Source organism: Artemia franciscana, chromosome 18 (assembly GCF_032884065.1).
Source record: "Artemia franciscana chromosome 18, ASM3288406v1, whole genome shotgun sequence".
NCBI lineage: Eukaryota > Metazoa > Arthropoda > Branchiopoda > Anostraca > Artemiidae > Artemia > Artemia franciscana.
In genome coordinates this window covers 25,038,635-25,056,412 of record NC_088880.1, presented here as the reverse complement: position 1 = coordinate 25,056,412, position 17,778 = coordinate 25,038,635, and the positions used below count along the sequence as shown (strand labels likewise).

At 35.0% G+C, this 17,778-nt stretch overlaps 1 protein-coding gene across 3 annotated transcripts in view; it reads right to left on the bottom strand.

Annotated features, from left to right (window-relative positions):
- LOC136038798 (low-density lipoprotein receptor-related protein 1-like) overlaps window positions 1-17,778 on the bottom strand; it is a gene marked incomplete at its 5' end in the record, with an annotated part of 269,617 nt that overhangs the window by 85,912 nt on the left and 165,927 nt on the right. For all 3 annotated transcript variants that reach the window (XM_065722181.1, XM_065722182.1, XM_065722179.1), the window contains 5 exon segments: window positions 384-527; window positions 6,921-7,166; window positions 9,692-9,816; window positions 13,108-13,260; window positions 15,812-15,973. In XM_065722181.1, the coding sequence (XP_065578253.1) occupies window positions 384-527; window positions 6,921-7,166; window positions 9,692-9,816; window positions 13,108-13,260; window positions 15,812-15,973 (830 nt within the window).

Here is a 17,778-nt window from a genome sequence, read left to right as displayed (position 1 = left end):
CAATTTTGCATATTTTTTTGCAAATTGAATAAATTGTACGCTATCAGATTTGAACTGAAAGAAAACTAATTTTAATTTTAAATAAAATTCAACTTATTTCCAATGGAGATACATCAAGTTCTAACTCTCCGTTTGAATTGTTACAAATTAATATGTATGTATCATACTATGTTAATTCAAATAAAACAAACTATGACTTTTAGGGAGAGACACTTCTGCTTGAAAATTATCGTCAAGTATACTATAACCTTTTTGTCATTATATGATTACTGTCATTTTTATTGCCAATATAGTTGTTTTCACTATAAACTATGGCTTCTATTAGACAATTATCTAGTAAAAAATTAATTAATGAAAAAAAGGGGAAAAAAGAAAAGACTTACGCAAAAATACAGAACTGTGGACTGTGACATTGGAATTCATTTTCTGTGCATGTGTTGTTACAATTAGCTTCATCAGATCTGTCTTCACAGTTGTATTCTCCATTACAGCGCCAGGATCCACGAATGCATCTCCCATCGCCACACCTATCAAGCATAAACAGATTGGATAAAATTATTTTCTAATTTAGTTGTTTTTTAAATTATTTATAAAAAAAAGTTTAAATAAATTTTCAGAGTCATTTTTTAATTATCTTTTTTTTATAATAATTAAACGATTTTTTACTAATTCTTTTAGTTTTCGATATTTTTTTTTTTACTTAAAGATTTAAATCTTGTGGAAATTGGGTAGCTCGTATGCTTCCTATTAAGATTTTGTTTCTAATAACGTTTTATTCCCCTATATTACAACAACATCTAGATTCTCGCTAATCTTAATAGATTTTATATATTTGGGGTCAATAAAATTTTTTTTTGATGTTTCAATTTTTATCCAAATTCCAGTTTTTAGAGTTTCGGTTACTATTACGCCAAGCCACTCCTTATTCAAGTTCGTTACCATAAACTGTAAGAAAATATTTTATTTATGTCCTTCTTTGCACTGATAAACTTCATCAATTAGCATGCTTTGGTGCATCGATACACGTCTCGATTATGTCCTTTGTCGATACAAACTAGCAAAAAGAAAGAACAGTGTATCTATAATACCCTATTTATCAATACATCAATAAATTACTTACTTTTGAAAAACATGATTTTTTCACCCTTGTCGTCCTTATAATTTTTCCCATTTCCCCTTTATGTTTCATAATTTCAGAATATAGAAGCTGATTCCTATCTCATACATCCTTATAACTAAGATTTTCTGTTTTTACCTAGAAAAACGAAAATAACTATCATAGAAAAAATTAAAATTCATATCATCCATCATTCTCAAAGATTTCATCAGGAAAAGAAGAAAATGAGGATTCAAACAGGGTAGAATGGAGGAATTAACAGGAAAAATTGAAGAAAACATGGAAAACTAAAAAAACGTAGACAAAAAATCAACGAAAAATGAGCTAAAAAAAATAAGCATAAATAAGCTAAAACACATGGCAACAAACAGCTTAAGAAAACGTAGCTTTTCTTTGAAATTGTAATTATCCTTTGGAATCAACAGGTTGTTAATATTTGAATTTTGTAGACAAAAAAGTTAATCAAATTTAATTAATTAGTCTTGCTTATTTACCTTCCCGGTTTAACTTGATAATACTGATAAAAATGTGATACTGGCCTAAGAACATAATAATTTTTGACCAGAAGACAAATCTAAAAAAATAGTGGTTTGCAGGAATGAACAGACCTAAGATTAGTCCAGGCGGTAAAATGTTTTTATTTGGATATAAAAAATTTATTTTAAAAATATTTTGTTATTCTAAATAATTGAAAATTTTATTTTTATTACTTTAAAATTTACGGTAAAATTCTAGTTAATTGACTTCTTGCTCTCTCGGAAAGGGTTTAGGTTAGGAAAATGAAACTTTCAGGGATGGGCCTACAGGCTAAAGTATGTCCCGGGAAGGTATTTTAAAGTACCTATCTCCACTCCCTCTCCTTCTAGAGGGCCCTGAAATTTGCCTACATGAGAGGTCTATTACCTATTGAAATTTTGACAAAACAACATTTTACCTTAATTTTCAGTTACTAGTTGCTTTTTCTCTGCCTTTAGTTCTGAAAATGCAATTCCTGTTATTTGAGTAGAATTTTGAGCCATATCGATGTTTTTTTTTTTCAAAATTTAGGAAATATATCTTTAAAACCTTATAAAATGGAATTGAGCAAAGTTATGAAGCGGGAAACAATTATGTTGTACTTCAATTAAGCAGAAGATCTATTTTGCAAGATTTCACTTTTATAGCACACATATTTTTAAAGGTCATCAAAGATCAGGGCCCTCTAGAGGGAGAAGGAGTGGAGGTAGTTGCTTACCTTCCCGGGACATACTTTAGTCTTTAGATTCATCCCTGAAAGTTTCATTATCCTACCCTAAACCCTTTCTGAGATAGCAAGAAGTCAATTAACTAGAATTTTACCAAATTTACTTCAGCAGTGTTGACAGGAAAGATGACTCGTGTATTTTCACTTTACCGAGAGACTGGATATTTTTCAAGCCCCTAAAATACTTTAATAAATTATAATTAATATTGATCATATTTTTCTCTGCATGTTTCTTTTCTTGTTTTGCTTGAACTTTTCTTATTTTCATTTTGTGGTTCAGCATTTCAGAATTTAGAGCCTGACTTTCTATCCCATACACCATTATAACTAAAATTTTCTATTTGTACCTAGAACAAGAGCTAAGAGCTCATATGGCACTTGCGAAGAGGCCGGAAGAGCCAAGAGCTCATATGGCATGAGCTCTAGCTGAATTCTAAGAACAAATATATTGATTTAAAAGGAAAATCAGAGGCTTATTGCCGGTCGGGATTTAAAATAAGAGCTCTGAGTCACGAGGTCCTTCTAAATATCAAAATTCATTAAGATCCAATCACCCACTCGTAAGTTATAAATACCTCATTTTTTCTCTCCCTTCAGCCCCCCCAGACGGTCGAATCGGGGAAAACAACTTTATCAAGTCAATTTGTGCAGCTCCCTGAAACGCCAACCAATTTTCATTGTCCTAGCACGTCCAGAAGCACCAAACTCGCCAAAGCACTGAACCCCACCCCTAACTCCCCCAAAGAAAGCGAATCCAGTACGGTTACGTCAATCACGTATCAACAACATTTGCTTATTCTACCCACCAAGTTTCATCCCGATTCCTCCACTCTAAGCGTTTTCCAAGATTTCCGATTCCCCCCTCCAACTCCCCTTATGTCAGCAGATCAGGTCGGGATTTGAAATAAGAGCTCTGAGACATGAGTTCTTTCTAAATGTCCAATTTCATTAAGATCTGGTCACCCGTTCTTAAGTTAAAAATACCTCAATTTTTCTAATTTTTCCAAATTAACACCCCCCCAGCTGCTCCAAAGAGAACGGATCCGTTCCAATTATGTCAATCACGTATCGAAAACTTGTGCTTATTCTTCCCATCAAGTTTCATCTCGATCTCTCCACTCCAAGCGTTTTCCAAGATTTCTGTTTTTCCCCTCCGACCCCCATGTCCCTGGATCCGATTTGAGTCAAAAATGGAGCATCTGAGACGCAAGATCCTTCTTTATATCAAGTTTCATTAAGGTCCGATCACCTATTCGTAAGATAAAGATACCCCAATTTTCACGTTTTCCAAGAATTCCGGTTTCCCCCTCCAACTCCCCCCAATGTCACAGGATCTGGTCGGAATTTAAAATAAGAGCTCTAAAGCACACAATCCTTCTAAATATCAAATTTCATTAAGATCTGATCACCCGTTCGTAAGTTACAAATACCTCATTTTTCCTAATTTTTCCGAATTATTCCCCCCTCCCCAACTCCACCAAAGAGAGTGGATCCGGTCCGGTTATGTCAGTCACGTATCTTGGACTTTTTATTCTTCCCACCCAGTTTCGCCCTGATCTCTCAACTTTAAGATCTTCCAAGATTTCCGCCCCCCCCCCACTGACCCCTCCCAATGATACTGGATCCGGTCGGGATTTAAAATAAGAGTTCTGAGTTACGAGGTCCTTCTAAATATGAAGATTCATTAAGATCCGATCACTCCTTCGTAAGTTAAAAATACGTCATTTTTTCTAATTTTTCCGAATTAACCCTCCCCCCCCACAACTTCCCAAATACAGCGGATTCGATCCGATTATTTCAATCCCATATCTAGGACTTCTGCTTATTTTTCCCACCAAGTTTCATCCCGATCCCTCCACTCTAAGCGTTTTCTAAGATTTAAGGTCCCCCCAACTCCCCCCAATGTCATCGGATCCGGTCGTGATTTAAAATAAGAGCTCACGATATTCTTCTAAATATCAATTTCATTGAGATCCGATCACCCGTTCGTCAGTTAAAAATACCTAATTTTTTTCTAATTTTTCAGGATTAACCCCCCCCCCCCCCAACTATCCCAAAGAGAGCTGATCCGTCCCGGTTATGTCAATCACGTATCTAGAACTTGTGCTTATTTTTCCCACCAAGTTTCATCCCGATCCCTCCAATCTAAGCGTTTTCCAAGATTTTAGGTCCCCCCCAACTCCCCCAATGTCACCAGATCCGGTCGGGATTTAAAAATAAGAGCTCTGAGACACGATATCCTTCTAAACTTCAAATTTCATTTAAATCCGGTCACTCCTTCATAAGTTAAAAATACCTCATTTTTTCTAGTTTTTCAGGATTACCCCCCCCCCCCCCCCAACTATCCCAAAGAGAGCGAATCCGTTCTGGTTATGTCAATCACGTATCTAGGACTTCTGCTTATTTTTTCCACCAAGTTTCATCCCGATCCCTCCTCTCTAAGCGTTTTCCAAGATTTTAGGTCCCCCCCTCCAAACCCCTCAATGTCACCGGATCTGGTCGAAATTTAAAATAGGAGCTCTGGGACACGATATCTTTCCAAAAATCAAATTTCATTAAGATCCCATTACTCGTTCGGAAGTTCAGAATACTTCATTTTTTCTATTTCTTCCGAATTAACCAGCCCCCCACTCCCCCACAGATGGTCAAATCGGGAAAAGGAATATTTCTAATTTAATCTGGTCCGGTCCCTGATACGCCTGCCAAACTTCATAGTCCTAGCTTACCTCGAAGTGCCTAAAGTAGCAAAACCGGGACAGACCGACAGAATTTGCGATCGCTTCGTTCCGATTATTTCAATCCCATATCTAGGACTTCTGCTTATTTTTCCCACCAAGTTTCATCCCGATCCCTCCACTCTAAGCGTTTTCTAAGATTTAAGGTCAGCCCAACTCCCCCCAATGTCATCGGATCCGGTCGTGATTTAAAATAAGAGCTCATGATATTCTTCTAAATATCAATTTCATTGAGATCCGATCACCCGTTCGTCAGTTAAAAATACCTTTTTTTCTAATTTTTCAGGATTAACCCCCCCCCCCCCAACTATCCCAAAGAGAGCTGATCCGTCCCGGTTATGTCAATCACGTATCTAGAACTTGTGCTTATTTTTCCCACCAAGTTTCATCCCGATCCCTCCAATCTAAGCGTTTTCCAAGATTTTAGGTCCCCCCAACTCCCCCCAATGTCACCAGATCCGGTCGGGATTTAAAAATAAGAGCTCTGAGACACGATATCCTTCCAAACTTCAAATATCATTAAAATCCGGTCACTCCTTCGTAAGTTAAAAATACCTCATTTTTTCTAATTTTTCAGAATTACCCCCCCCCCCCCCCAACTATCCCAAAGAGAGCGGATCCGTTCTGGTTATGTCAATCACGTATCTAGGACTTCTGCTTATTTTTCCCGCCAAGTTTCATCCCAATCCCTCCTCTCTAAGCGTTTTCCAAGATTTTAGGTCCCCCCTCCAAACCCCTCAATGTCACCGGATCTGGTCGGAATTTAAAATAAGAGCTCTGGGACACGATATCCTTCCAAAAATCATATTTCATTAAGATCCCATCACACGTTCGGAAGTTCAGAATACTTCATTTTTTCTATTTCTTCCGAATTAACCAGCCCCCCACTCCCCCACAGATGGTCAAATCGGGAAAAGGAATATTTCTAATTTAATCTAGTCCGGTCCCTGATCGGCCTGCCAAACTTCACAGTCCTAGCTTACCTCGAAGTGCCTAAAGTAGCAAAACCGGGACAGACCGACAGACAGACAAACCGACAGAATTTGCGATCGCTATATGTCACTTGGTTAATAGCAAGTGCCATAAAAAAGAAAGAATAATATAGAAAATATTGTAATCTAATTTCATACCATCTATATTTCTTTTAGATTTCATTAGGACGAGTAAGAACTGAGGATTCAAACAGAGGCTTAGAATGGAGGTTGTCAATTTTATGGCAAACAAATGTTACGATGGAGTCATATAATATAGTATTGCTGCAGAGTAATATGACGAGGATGTTAATAGGCTGGTAAAAGTAGTAATTAGGCATTTGTAATAGCTAATGTGCTTTGACGACTTTGTAAGAATTATAATTTAAGAAAGCTGTTGCTAATTAAAAAAAATCTAAACTTTATAAGTTTACATCCAATAGGCCATTAGGGGGTAAGCAACAAATACTTCGTGAAGTGGTACATCTAGCATTTAAAACAAGTGTGAATTTACCCTAAAAAGTTTGTTTTTTTACTCTAAACGTTTGTTTACCCTTAAACGTTTGTTTTAAAAACGTTTGTATGTATAAGTCTGTGCGTAAGCGTATAAAGTAATTTTCCCTGATAGGAATATCCCTTCGCCCAATTATATTTTTTGTCCTGAAACAAGGTCTTAGACGTTCACGTATAATAGTTATGACATGTCGTCATAGTTCCCATACGTCATAGCAAAAGTTACGCCAATATTTCAGATTTGTGTGATGATAATTTGACTGTCTATCCAAAAATTACCCGATAGAGATATACTGAAACCCAATTATAAGTTGCAGGAAGTATAAAAAGCAAATTTTAACCTGAATTCTGATTCACTGCATGGCCTTGGAGCGCAGCCTCGTTCGTCACTACCATCTCCACAATCATTATCATAGTCGCAACGCCACCTCCCAGGGATGCACCTTGTATTGTTACATCGGAAATATGTCGGGTCACAAACATGCTGACTGGGATCACCACAAGATGGCATCTCATCTTCACCGTCAGCACAATCTTCATCACCATCACATTTCCACGGCATTGGAATACATCGACCTGAGTTGCACCTGAAACAAACGTCAGTTATATCGACCAATGCAAAAAAAAGACGAACGGCTTTTGGGCATTTGCTTTTTTATTTGGTTTATATTTTCACGTTATCATTTTGTCAACAAAGACATATTGTAGGCCCACTTGGCTGTACGAAGACTGCAACTACAATTTTTACGGCTCCTCACCAAGAAGTCCTCCAAAGTCCTCCAGAAGTCAAAATTTCGTTTATGGGTTTCTCAAACAAAGTTTGTGTAAGTTTGAACTTTTTATTTTTAACATAATTTAATTATGTTCACACATTTAATTAAAAAAGAAAAAAGTAACTATTGCATCATTTCAATAGCCATTAAATCAAAAAAAAAGAAAAAAAAGAGAAAAAAACCAAAAGAAAGGGAAAAAAGAAGAGGAAAAATTCCCCCTGGAAAATTCTATTCTCGCTGAAACTTAATCTTGGAAAATTTCTTGCGGACAATTCCACCCGAAGAATTCTTGTTAGCAAACTTTTATTTGACAAATACAAGGGCCGCCGAAATAGAGTAAGGGGCATTTTTAAAGCATTATAAAACTTGAGTGAATATTATTTTTTAATGAGTGAAATAAGGAGGGAAATTTTCAGTTATTTAGAAGATCTGCTTAATGTCTGATCTTCTATATGGCTGAAGCAATCCTGCCTAACCTTCAGTCTTAAAAATAACCTTGAATATAAGCATACGTTAATCCACTTTTATTGCAACTTTAGAGTCTACTGTTTATTTAAGTTTTGTTTTTGGTTTGGTTTTTATATTGTCCGTTGGATTTTTATCATTTTTTATTATTATTGTTTTTTATTTATTATTTTTTATTATTCTCTGAGGATAGTCGAGCGAAGGTCTCAACCGAAATATTTGCCTAATTCTTCTTCTGTTTTTCACTGACTGTTACTGTCCTCGTTTCTATCTTCTTTATATTTTTTTTTATCTGAAAATTAAACCCTAATATATCTAATTTTCCTAATTATATGCAACATTTAATGGATTCTTGATATCCAGGTAAAGATCTGTTCAAAGAACTTACCTTTAAAACCACAAAAACAATAAACCAACAATCAATTTTTGATATTTCACACTGATGGACTTGAGCATAAAGAGCAAAGGTTGAGAAAGGAAGTGCCTCCCTCATATCTAAATATATATAATAAGTTGCATGTTTGTTTGTTTGTTCGCATATGACGTCATTATAAGCATATAAGGCTTTGTCTATGACGTCATTATAAGTATATAAGGAGGCGATTCAAAGAGAAATTTTAGTATAAACCTTACAATGGCAGAAGAAACAGCCGAGGAAGCGGCTCAAAGAGTTAATGCCAAAAGGCTTGCGGCTAAAAGAAAAAGTAAGAAAAGAAAGCGTGCCGAGGAATCACAAGAACAACGTGAAAACAGGCTTGCGTCTCAAAGAGAAATTACCAAAAAAAATCGTGCCGAGGAATCACAAGAACAGCAAGAAAACAGGCCCGCGGCTCAAAGAGAAAATACCAAAAGAAAGCGTGCCGAAGAAGCATAAGAACAACGTGAAAACAGGCTTGCGGCTCAAAGAGATAATGCCAAAAGAAAGCGTGCCGAGGAATCACAAGAGCAACGTCATTGAATGCCAGGCGATTCAGGTACAGCCCAGTCGATGATTATAACTTGAGTAGATGTGTTCAAATCGGGACTATATCTAAAATTTTTCCCTATTGCAAGACCTTGAAATTTAATGGTGAAACAATGGGAATGTGTTGCGCCTCAGGAAAAGTTAAACTTCCTCAACTGGCTGCACCACCAGAGCCATTGAAGACTTATGACGTTACAGACCGGGACATCGAGACACAAAGAATATAAATGACGACCGGGAACATTTCTCAAAGAGAAATTACAGACCGAGACACCGGGACACAAATGACGACCGGGACACAGGGAATATAAATGACGATCGGGACACAGGGACACAACTACAACGGGGACGCCGGAAGGGCACAGGGGGGATATATAAATGACGACGGGGACACAGGGAATATTCGATTAGCAATCACCATCAACAAAGCTCAAGGGCAATCATTAGAAAAATGTGGTATAGATCTGAATACGGATTGTTTTCCCATGGACAATTATATGTTGCATATTCAAGAGTCGGTAAACCTGATAATATATTTATATGCACAGACAATGGGACAGCAAAGAATGTTGTATATTCCCAAGTTTTACGAAGTTAAAAACATATATATATCTATCTATATTCAGAGGTGGGACACAACTACAATGGTGCGTAGCGACTTACGCGCGAAGGGGGCGAAGTACCCCCACCAACTAGGTGTTGGTGTGGCGCGAAGCACCACACCAACAGCTGGTACGGAATAATTTCTGTTTGTTTTAAATTTTAATGTCGTTCCTAACTTTTAGCTCAAAAATCCTTTTTTTAACATTTAATTCATTAAAAAAAAAAAGATTCGTTATGCTATGATAGCCTAGCTATCACATCAGACAAGGCATAGAGACACGACCAATTATTATATAAGAGTATTTACCTAAATGTGTTTTCCGGACAGACTCTAGTGGTACAGTTGCTTGGCTCATCGGACCCATCTGCACAGTCAGCATCTCCATCACATATCCAAACTGAAGGGACACATTTACCATCAGCACACTGGAACTGCAAAATAAAAGAGCATATCTGACAGGGGAAATCGAACAAAAAAACAACATTTTACTGAAACTTTCTGAACGAAAAGCACGATGGACGACTTGCCTTTCGCCTACAAAATACTTTATACACCACTGCTAATAGTCCAAAATAGGATAGAATGCAAAAGGAGCGTTAGTAACGAAAACATTAATTTTTTTTTTCTAATTTTTGTTCTTATTTAGACATATTTAAAAATTTAATTAATTTAAGAAAAGCGGATTCCACGCTTCACTAACACAAATTAGGCTCGTTAATGTTATCTCATTTTATGAACTATTATTTCCAAATACCGTGGAGTTTTGGAAAATGCTATCTCATTAAAAGACTATAATAATATAGTTTCTGTATGGCTGAAGCAGATAAAGGTAATGCTTTTGTTGTATTGGATTCAGATGATTAAAAAGTCAGAGAAATTTTATATGATTCCAACACATATAAACAATTAGCAACCACATAAAAATTTATCCAGGGAGTCCGAAAAGAGCTTTCTTATCTAAAAGGAAAAGGTGAGATCACAGATTAATCGTACAAGAGGTTTCATTCACGTGAGTGCACGTCTCCTCGTTTTTATGGTCCCCCTAAACTCCATAAGCACGGTAGTTCACATCGACCCATTGTTTCCTCATTTAATTCTCCCACAGCAAAATAGGGAAATTCTTATCAGTTGCATTTTGCCCGCTAATCCTTGCTCAAAAATTCTATATTAAATTTCTGCTTATTTCGTTTCCAAGGTAAAACAAGTTTTGATTAAAACAAATACAAGAATTGGCAGTTTTGATGCGGTTCAATGCATAACAATTGTGATCCCCAAAAGGCCGAACTCATTTTGGAGCATAAACTTTGTTCTACCCCATCTATATCAGAAAAATCGACACTTTCGAATCAGACACTTTTTTCACTTACAGCCCTTTGTAAAAGAACTTCTTTTTATTTCCATTACAGAGGCATTTTTATAGACAGAAATATGGGCTTCCACTTGACCCCCCCCCTTTCACCAATAGAAGCTGATATTCTGCAGGCTATTCTACACAGTCTTCGTAAGCCTGAATCTTGGATTCGTTTTAAAGATGATATTTATTTATTTTTGGGAGCATGATGAAGAATCTCTGGGGTCTTTTCTTCACTTGCTTAACTTCTTGGATCTAAAACTCAAATTTACTCAGTAATCAGAAGTAGATAGGCGTCTTCCTTTCTTAGAAATCCTGGTGTCCCAAAATGAAATATGTTTCATGTTCAGGGTCTAAAGAAAACCTACATATAGTGACCATTACTTAAATTATTCCTCTAATCATTCTCCTGCGGTGAAAAGAAGAGTGGTCACTTCCCTAGTTGATAGAGCATTGCAGGTTTGTTCACCACGTTTCCTACATTCAGAGCTCAACATTGATTGAAAAATAAATTAAAAGTTATCTTGGTTTCCTGTACGTAAAAGGGATTTTACACCACATTTCCAAAGATCTAAGAAAAAAGAACATCTTCACTTATTATAGACCTAGCAAAACCATCACTTCCCGAATTTATCAAGGTAAAGACCCCCTCCCAAAAGGTGAAAGCTCCGGTGTTTACAGGATTCCATGCTCTTGTGGTGTTTGGTACATCGGAAGCACAGATTAACGGCTTACGGATAGATAATTCTCCAACTTGTTTAATTGCTAGTTCGTTTGTTTGAGTGAGTGATTTTTTTTTTATTATTTGTCAATTGTTCTCCAGTATGAGTCGATGACAGTTCAAATTTTTGGATTTTGTGCAAATCGAGGATTCTAGTGAATAACTCGCTTTATGGTTATTAAGTATTTGGTTTCAATTCTTTTAATGAATTTTATTGATCTTTTAATTTTTTTTTTTTTTCACATTGACCTTCCGCGTTTGCTTTTAGTTTTTTTTTTCTTAATACTTTCAACCTTTCTCCCAGTGTAGCCTTAGAAAGCAAGATAGAACCACATCTCTGATACAGCTTACTGTTTAAAATACAACCGATAAAATGGGAAAATCCCTTTTATTAAAAAAAAAGAAGAAACAACTCACAAAACCGGCAAAATCCCAAAACTTGTTTTTGAAGCATTCCAGATGTTCTTAGTTTCCTGAGCAGAAAAAGCGAAAACACTGTCCCCAAAAATTTATCCATGTCCCAAAGCTCGTAAAGTTTATCTCCCAAACAATTCTAATAGGGATTTATTCAATTTTATGTTTTACAATGACAGGTGAAAATTTTTTTTAAAAGAAATTTCAGGAATTTACAACTACCAAACGTAAAGCAAGTACTGCGATTAATATGGTTCTCAGTTTAAGCACTCTACTGACATGACTTGCTATGGATTAATACACGAGTTTCAGGGTTTATTATGTGCAGACTATTTAAATTGCACTTATTATCTATTCTAGCTTCTATTATATGCTATTTACTCAACAATTTTACAACATGTTCTATAATAATAACAACATAATATAATATAAAAATATAATATGGACTATTATGAGAAAAACTTCATCTTCTCTGACAATGAAACAACCAACTCAAGAGAGAAAACAAGCTTTTATTTAGACAAATAATCAACTATGATTATGGTTGCTGCGGCGGTGGGTACATGCTATTAAAGAAGAAATCACGACCCATAGTAGCCAAAAAAAAAAAGAATGACTTAAGAAATACAACTGGCTAGTAAAAAAAACCGCCATTTGTAGCAAATTCAGGAGTGCTAAATATTATATGGATTAGGCCTAGGTGTAAAATGTTAGTTTGAAATCCAATTTACGGGAATTTTGAAAACTAGCCTCAACACCCTTAAAATGGTGTCGAGTCGAAACGAAAATTACTAGAAAAAGCGATACTGAGAGTCATGGTTACGGCAGGACGGAAGATTTCAAGAGTAGTAATTTCTTTTACAAAATTTTGGTGCATCATCACCCCCACCCACCCCGAAAACATAGCAATAAATAAACAAACAAACAAAAAACTAACATTATAGTTACGGAATGGGGATTTTTCGACCCCTGAAGAGTGTCATAATAAACTAAATCGGAGCTTCATGGGAGGAAATAAAGAAGGAAGCTTTGAACAGATTAGGGTAGGGAAGTTATGTTGGCCTCAAGCAGAGGTGCTACATTGGTGCTACAATGGGCTGTTAGCGGTGCAAGATGCTACAATGGACTGTAGCGGTGCAAGGTGCTACAATGGGCTGTTAGAGGTAGTAGTAGCAATAGTTGAACTTCAAAAACTATCTGTCAGACCAACTTTATATAAAAGCCAGAAAAGGATACCTGATTAGCGGGACATTTGCTCGGCTGACAATCGCTTTCATCTTCTCCACCAGGACAATCAACATGACCATCGCAACGCCGGACTGCAGGAATGCATCGATCTCGAACTGTTTCATTTCCAGGACATTTAAATTGAATTGGCAAACAAGAATACTAAAAAAGAATAACCTAACTTCAAACAAATTAAAAGCATATATCTAATCTGGTTAGAGAGTAAAGATGAGAAGAGGACGATTAAAGGAGGATATGAATAGAGGCGAAGAAGATGAAGTTTTTTTTGTTTATATAATATATTCATTATATTTATATAACTATATAATATATTATAACTATATAATAGATTTGTTATATTTATATAATATATTTGTTTATATAATATATGTTTATAATAAAAACTGAACTTTATACTTTAGCGACACAAAGGCATGTTGCAGCATTTTGCGTTTGATAAAGCAAAACGAATTTGTGAGTTTCTATGTTCTTAGATCCTCTCTCTCGATGTCTCTGTCACTTGGCAAGAATATGTGCACTGTCGGCACTTTACTCATCTAGCTCAGCCAATTTTCAAGTTTTCAAAATCGTAAAGTTTTTTTCCAAAACAAACTTTCTCAATATAAGCTAATGATTTATTTAAAATTCTCCTCACAAGCTAAACTCAGCTGAATTAGAATTTCAAAGCAAGACGGATAATACCAATAAATATGAGCATAAAAGATTCATTAAATAAATTGGAAATAAAGGAGATAAAATCTTCAAAAGCGACAAAAAAAGGTAAATTATGATGAAAAAGATAGAATCAGAGGGGAAAAAAAAATACCAAAACCGTAATTGAGTTTCACAGTTTCCTTTTGAGTGATGTACTAACGGTACTACTCTTAGCGAGTAATATCGTAATATAGACCCCGGTCTGAATTAGAGGGAAGGAGTATTCAATCGAGGTGCATGATAGAGTTGTATAATTTTGATTTAGGAAATATTAATAGGATTAAGTCACAACTAAATTTGATATACTAAAATAGGCGGTAAAATAACAAAACAGATACAACGTTCAAGGTTCAATCGGGTTTAAGGTTCAATCGGGTTTAATTAAAAAAAGGAAATAACTAAACTTAAAGTACACTGCTCTGTGACAAAACTCAAGTTGAGACCGAGCAATAATCCTTACGTAGAAGGATTCTAAGACCTCAGACCGAAGGGATTCTGCCCTTTTCAACATATAAACTTTTGGTACTTGTTAATTAAATGAAATACACTCTAGAATTACGCTTAGGTTAGATCTAAGAAAACCGGTTTCAAAGACCAAAGACATGTGACGGGGGATAAAATGCATTGAACTTATAAAATTTGGGCTATATATTTGCACATTAAAGGGGGGGGGGTAGGTTAGGTTAGGGGCACTGTCCAAATACTTTACCCACTCCCCCTAATGTGCAAACATATAGTCTAAATTATATCATTATGTAAACTGAAGGTTATATGAAGTTTATACTTCATTAGGATTAATCTAACTTCACTTCTTGGGCGTGTTTCGTTTAATTAACAAGTACTAAACTTAATTTAAAAACCTATTTTTTAAACGAGATGTGGTTCGTCGTGTGCGTTGTTTAGCAGAGTCATGGTTTGGTCTTCACTAGGTTGCAACTGTTACTGCAATCGTGATCAGCGAAGGAAACATGTGATGCAAGTTTTGTGAATTTAAAAAGAAAGCTTAGTATTAGAGTTGTTTACTTGGCGAAGAGTATAAAAAATTTAGGACCCCTCCCACCACAATTTCCTTTTTTAGTTCGAACTTTGATATTTGCCACTGCATAAAAGCCATTTAAAGAATACTATCAAAGTGTTTACTTGATGTCAAAAAACACCTAATAGATCCTTTAAATAAGTTTTTGTAGTTACAAAGAAATATAAAAAGAAAGAAAGAAAAATTCAAAAAAAACTTATGGTCTAGCTTCAAAGCAAAAGCAAATTTAAGATCAAACCAGCTATCAGTTTGATTTCTGATTTCAACTCTACCAGCAATTAAAAAAAAAAAAGAGAAAAATTACAACTAAAACTATTTCAGCTGTAAAAAAAAGCCATAAACAAATATTTTTTACGTGTTGCTGCAAGCTTGGTTCATCCTGACGTTCGAGATAAAGTGAAATTTTGACTCCTGGAGGGTGTTTTTGCAGTTGATGGCTCTCAATCCCAACATTTGCAAAAAGTCTGCAACTCCAAGTCGTGCTAATAGCGAAATAGCCAGCTTATTATTTGATTCCAACCCCATTCGTTTCCGACTAGGGATGTCATAAGGAAGGATTTGAAGGAGATTAGAACTTCACGGAAAGAGATAAAGAATAAAGCTTAAAATAGACTGGGAGGAGGAGGACAGCTCTGTCAGCCTCGGGCGGTATAATGCTGCACTAAGTCTTTAGCAGTAGTAGTAAACTCGACATGAATAGTAATGTGACTTCGCCACAGATCTCACACTGCCGAGATTAGGGGGGCTTCAACCTTAATTCAAAACCAAATTTTGCATAAATTCTTGGTTTTCGAAAAGGACAGTAGTGTTTACTTTTATATTCTTTTATATTTGTATTTTATATTTATATTATAGTACTTTTACATTCTTTCCAATCAAAAAGGGTAAATTTATATATAAAAGAATGAATAAAATCCATGTCTCAACACATCTATGGAAGAAGATGACATAGCTGAAACTTACTTTATCACACTCTTTTTCATCTGAGTCATCACCACACTCAGATTCACCATTGCATAACAATGACGGATGAATACAATTCCCATTTTCACACTGGTATTGACCAGGAGTGCATTTGAATGGACGACATTCTGGAGGTTCATCGGACCTGTCCCCACAATCATCCTAAAGTGAAACAAGTCGCCATATAATGTTAATATATTATTGACATTAAAAACATTATCATTACCAAAATATTTTTAGAAATGACGGAAAAAAAAGAAACAACAACTTTTCTAGATTGACAATCATGGTTAATTTTATGAATAAAAACGATCACACCAATGGTAATAAAAACTAATATGCAAATGATGGCACATGCAAGTCCGTATACAGGAAGAGGGGAGGGTGTGCCCCCCCCCTGAAATTTCTGTCCGAGTAGTAAAAACATAACAAAAATACATATATATAAATTTTTATGGGTATTTTAAAGTTTTTCTGTAACACCCTAGAACAAAATCTCGGATAAAACCTTTGCACATATGTCTCACCAAAAAAAAAAAAAAAAAAAAAAAAAAAAAAAAAAAAAAAAAAAAAAAAAAAAAAAAAAAAAAAAAAAAAAAAAAAAAAAAACGTAATTTTTTTTTTTTGAATAGAAAGTCCAAAAACCTTCTCTTCCAGGGTGGACCATTATTTACTAGCATTATGAGAATCTACTTTTCGGTGAAAATTAAAGCACCCTACTTTTTCGACAATTATCTAAAACTTCAAATTTTTAGTATATTATTGAATTTCGATAAAAATTTTTGAATGAAAAGTTTCTAGATATTAGAATAGTGATCTTAGACACAAGAATCTTGTGTCTGAAAAAAAAACGGAATTATCCCTTCTACTCAGATCACACTTTTTGGACAATTTTCTAAAACCTCTAATTGTTTATATATTATTAAATTTCGATAAAACTTCTAATTGAAAATTTTAAAATTTCGTATAGACATCCATTTCAAACTAAAAAAGATAATAATAATAAGAGACATCACATTTTACGTGTAGAATCTTGTGTCTGAAAAAAAAAAGCCGGAATTATCTCCTCTACTCAGATCACATTTTTTGGACAACTTTCTAAAACTTCTAATTTTTAATATATCATTAAATTTCGATAAATCTTCTAATTGAAATTTTTTAAATTATAGTGACATCCATTTCTAACTAAAAAAAAATGAGAGACATCACATTTGCTAGTATTTTAAACGCATACAATCTTGAATCTGAAAAATACAAACAAAGGCCGAAATCATCTCTACTCGAGTTCAACTTTTTTGATAATTGCCTAAAACTTCTAATCTTTAGAGTATTACTTTAAAAAAATTATGTTCTAATTGGGATAGTTTTACAGTCTCAACCAAAATGTTGCTTTCAAAAACAGTTTTTTTTCCTTTTTTTTTGGGGGGGGAGGGTGGCTGAGAGAAAGCACGGATGCAAATATCTCCTCTTGCTTACTTGCCCGGGCTGATACATTTCCAATAATATTACAATACATTTTAAAAGCAAAACTAGGTGTACATTCTTTGAATTTTCTAGACAATCTCATGCAAACAGGAAAACGATCACTAATCTTGGCTTAGATCCAGTTGGATTAGGTGCAGTTTTACTTAAACTGTTACTAATTTAATAAGCAGACAAAAAGTCCGAAAATTTTAGCCTGTGCATATGTCAAACTAAGAAAAACAATCCTGATCTGCTCTTGTTCAGACACCCATGGGACCCCCGCCCTGGGTAATTGCACAGTCTGGATAAGCGTGATTAAATATATGTTTATAGAAAAGTCATTTTCTTCGGTTAGTGTTTCTTCAAAATTCAAAAGAGACTACATAGACAAGACACTACATAAAAATATTTCTTCAAATTGAAGAAATGAAGAAACAATATGAAGAGACAAATTATGAAGTTTGGGACAAAGGTGAACGAGACATAGTTGCTTGCCTTAGGCA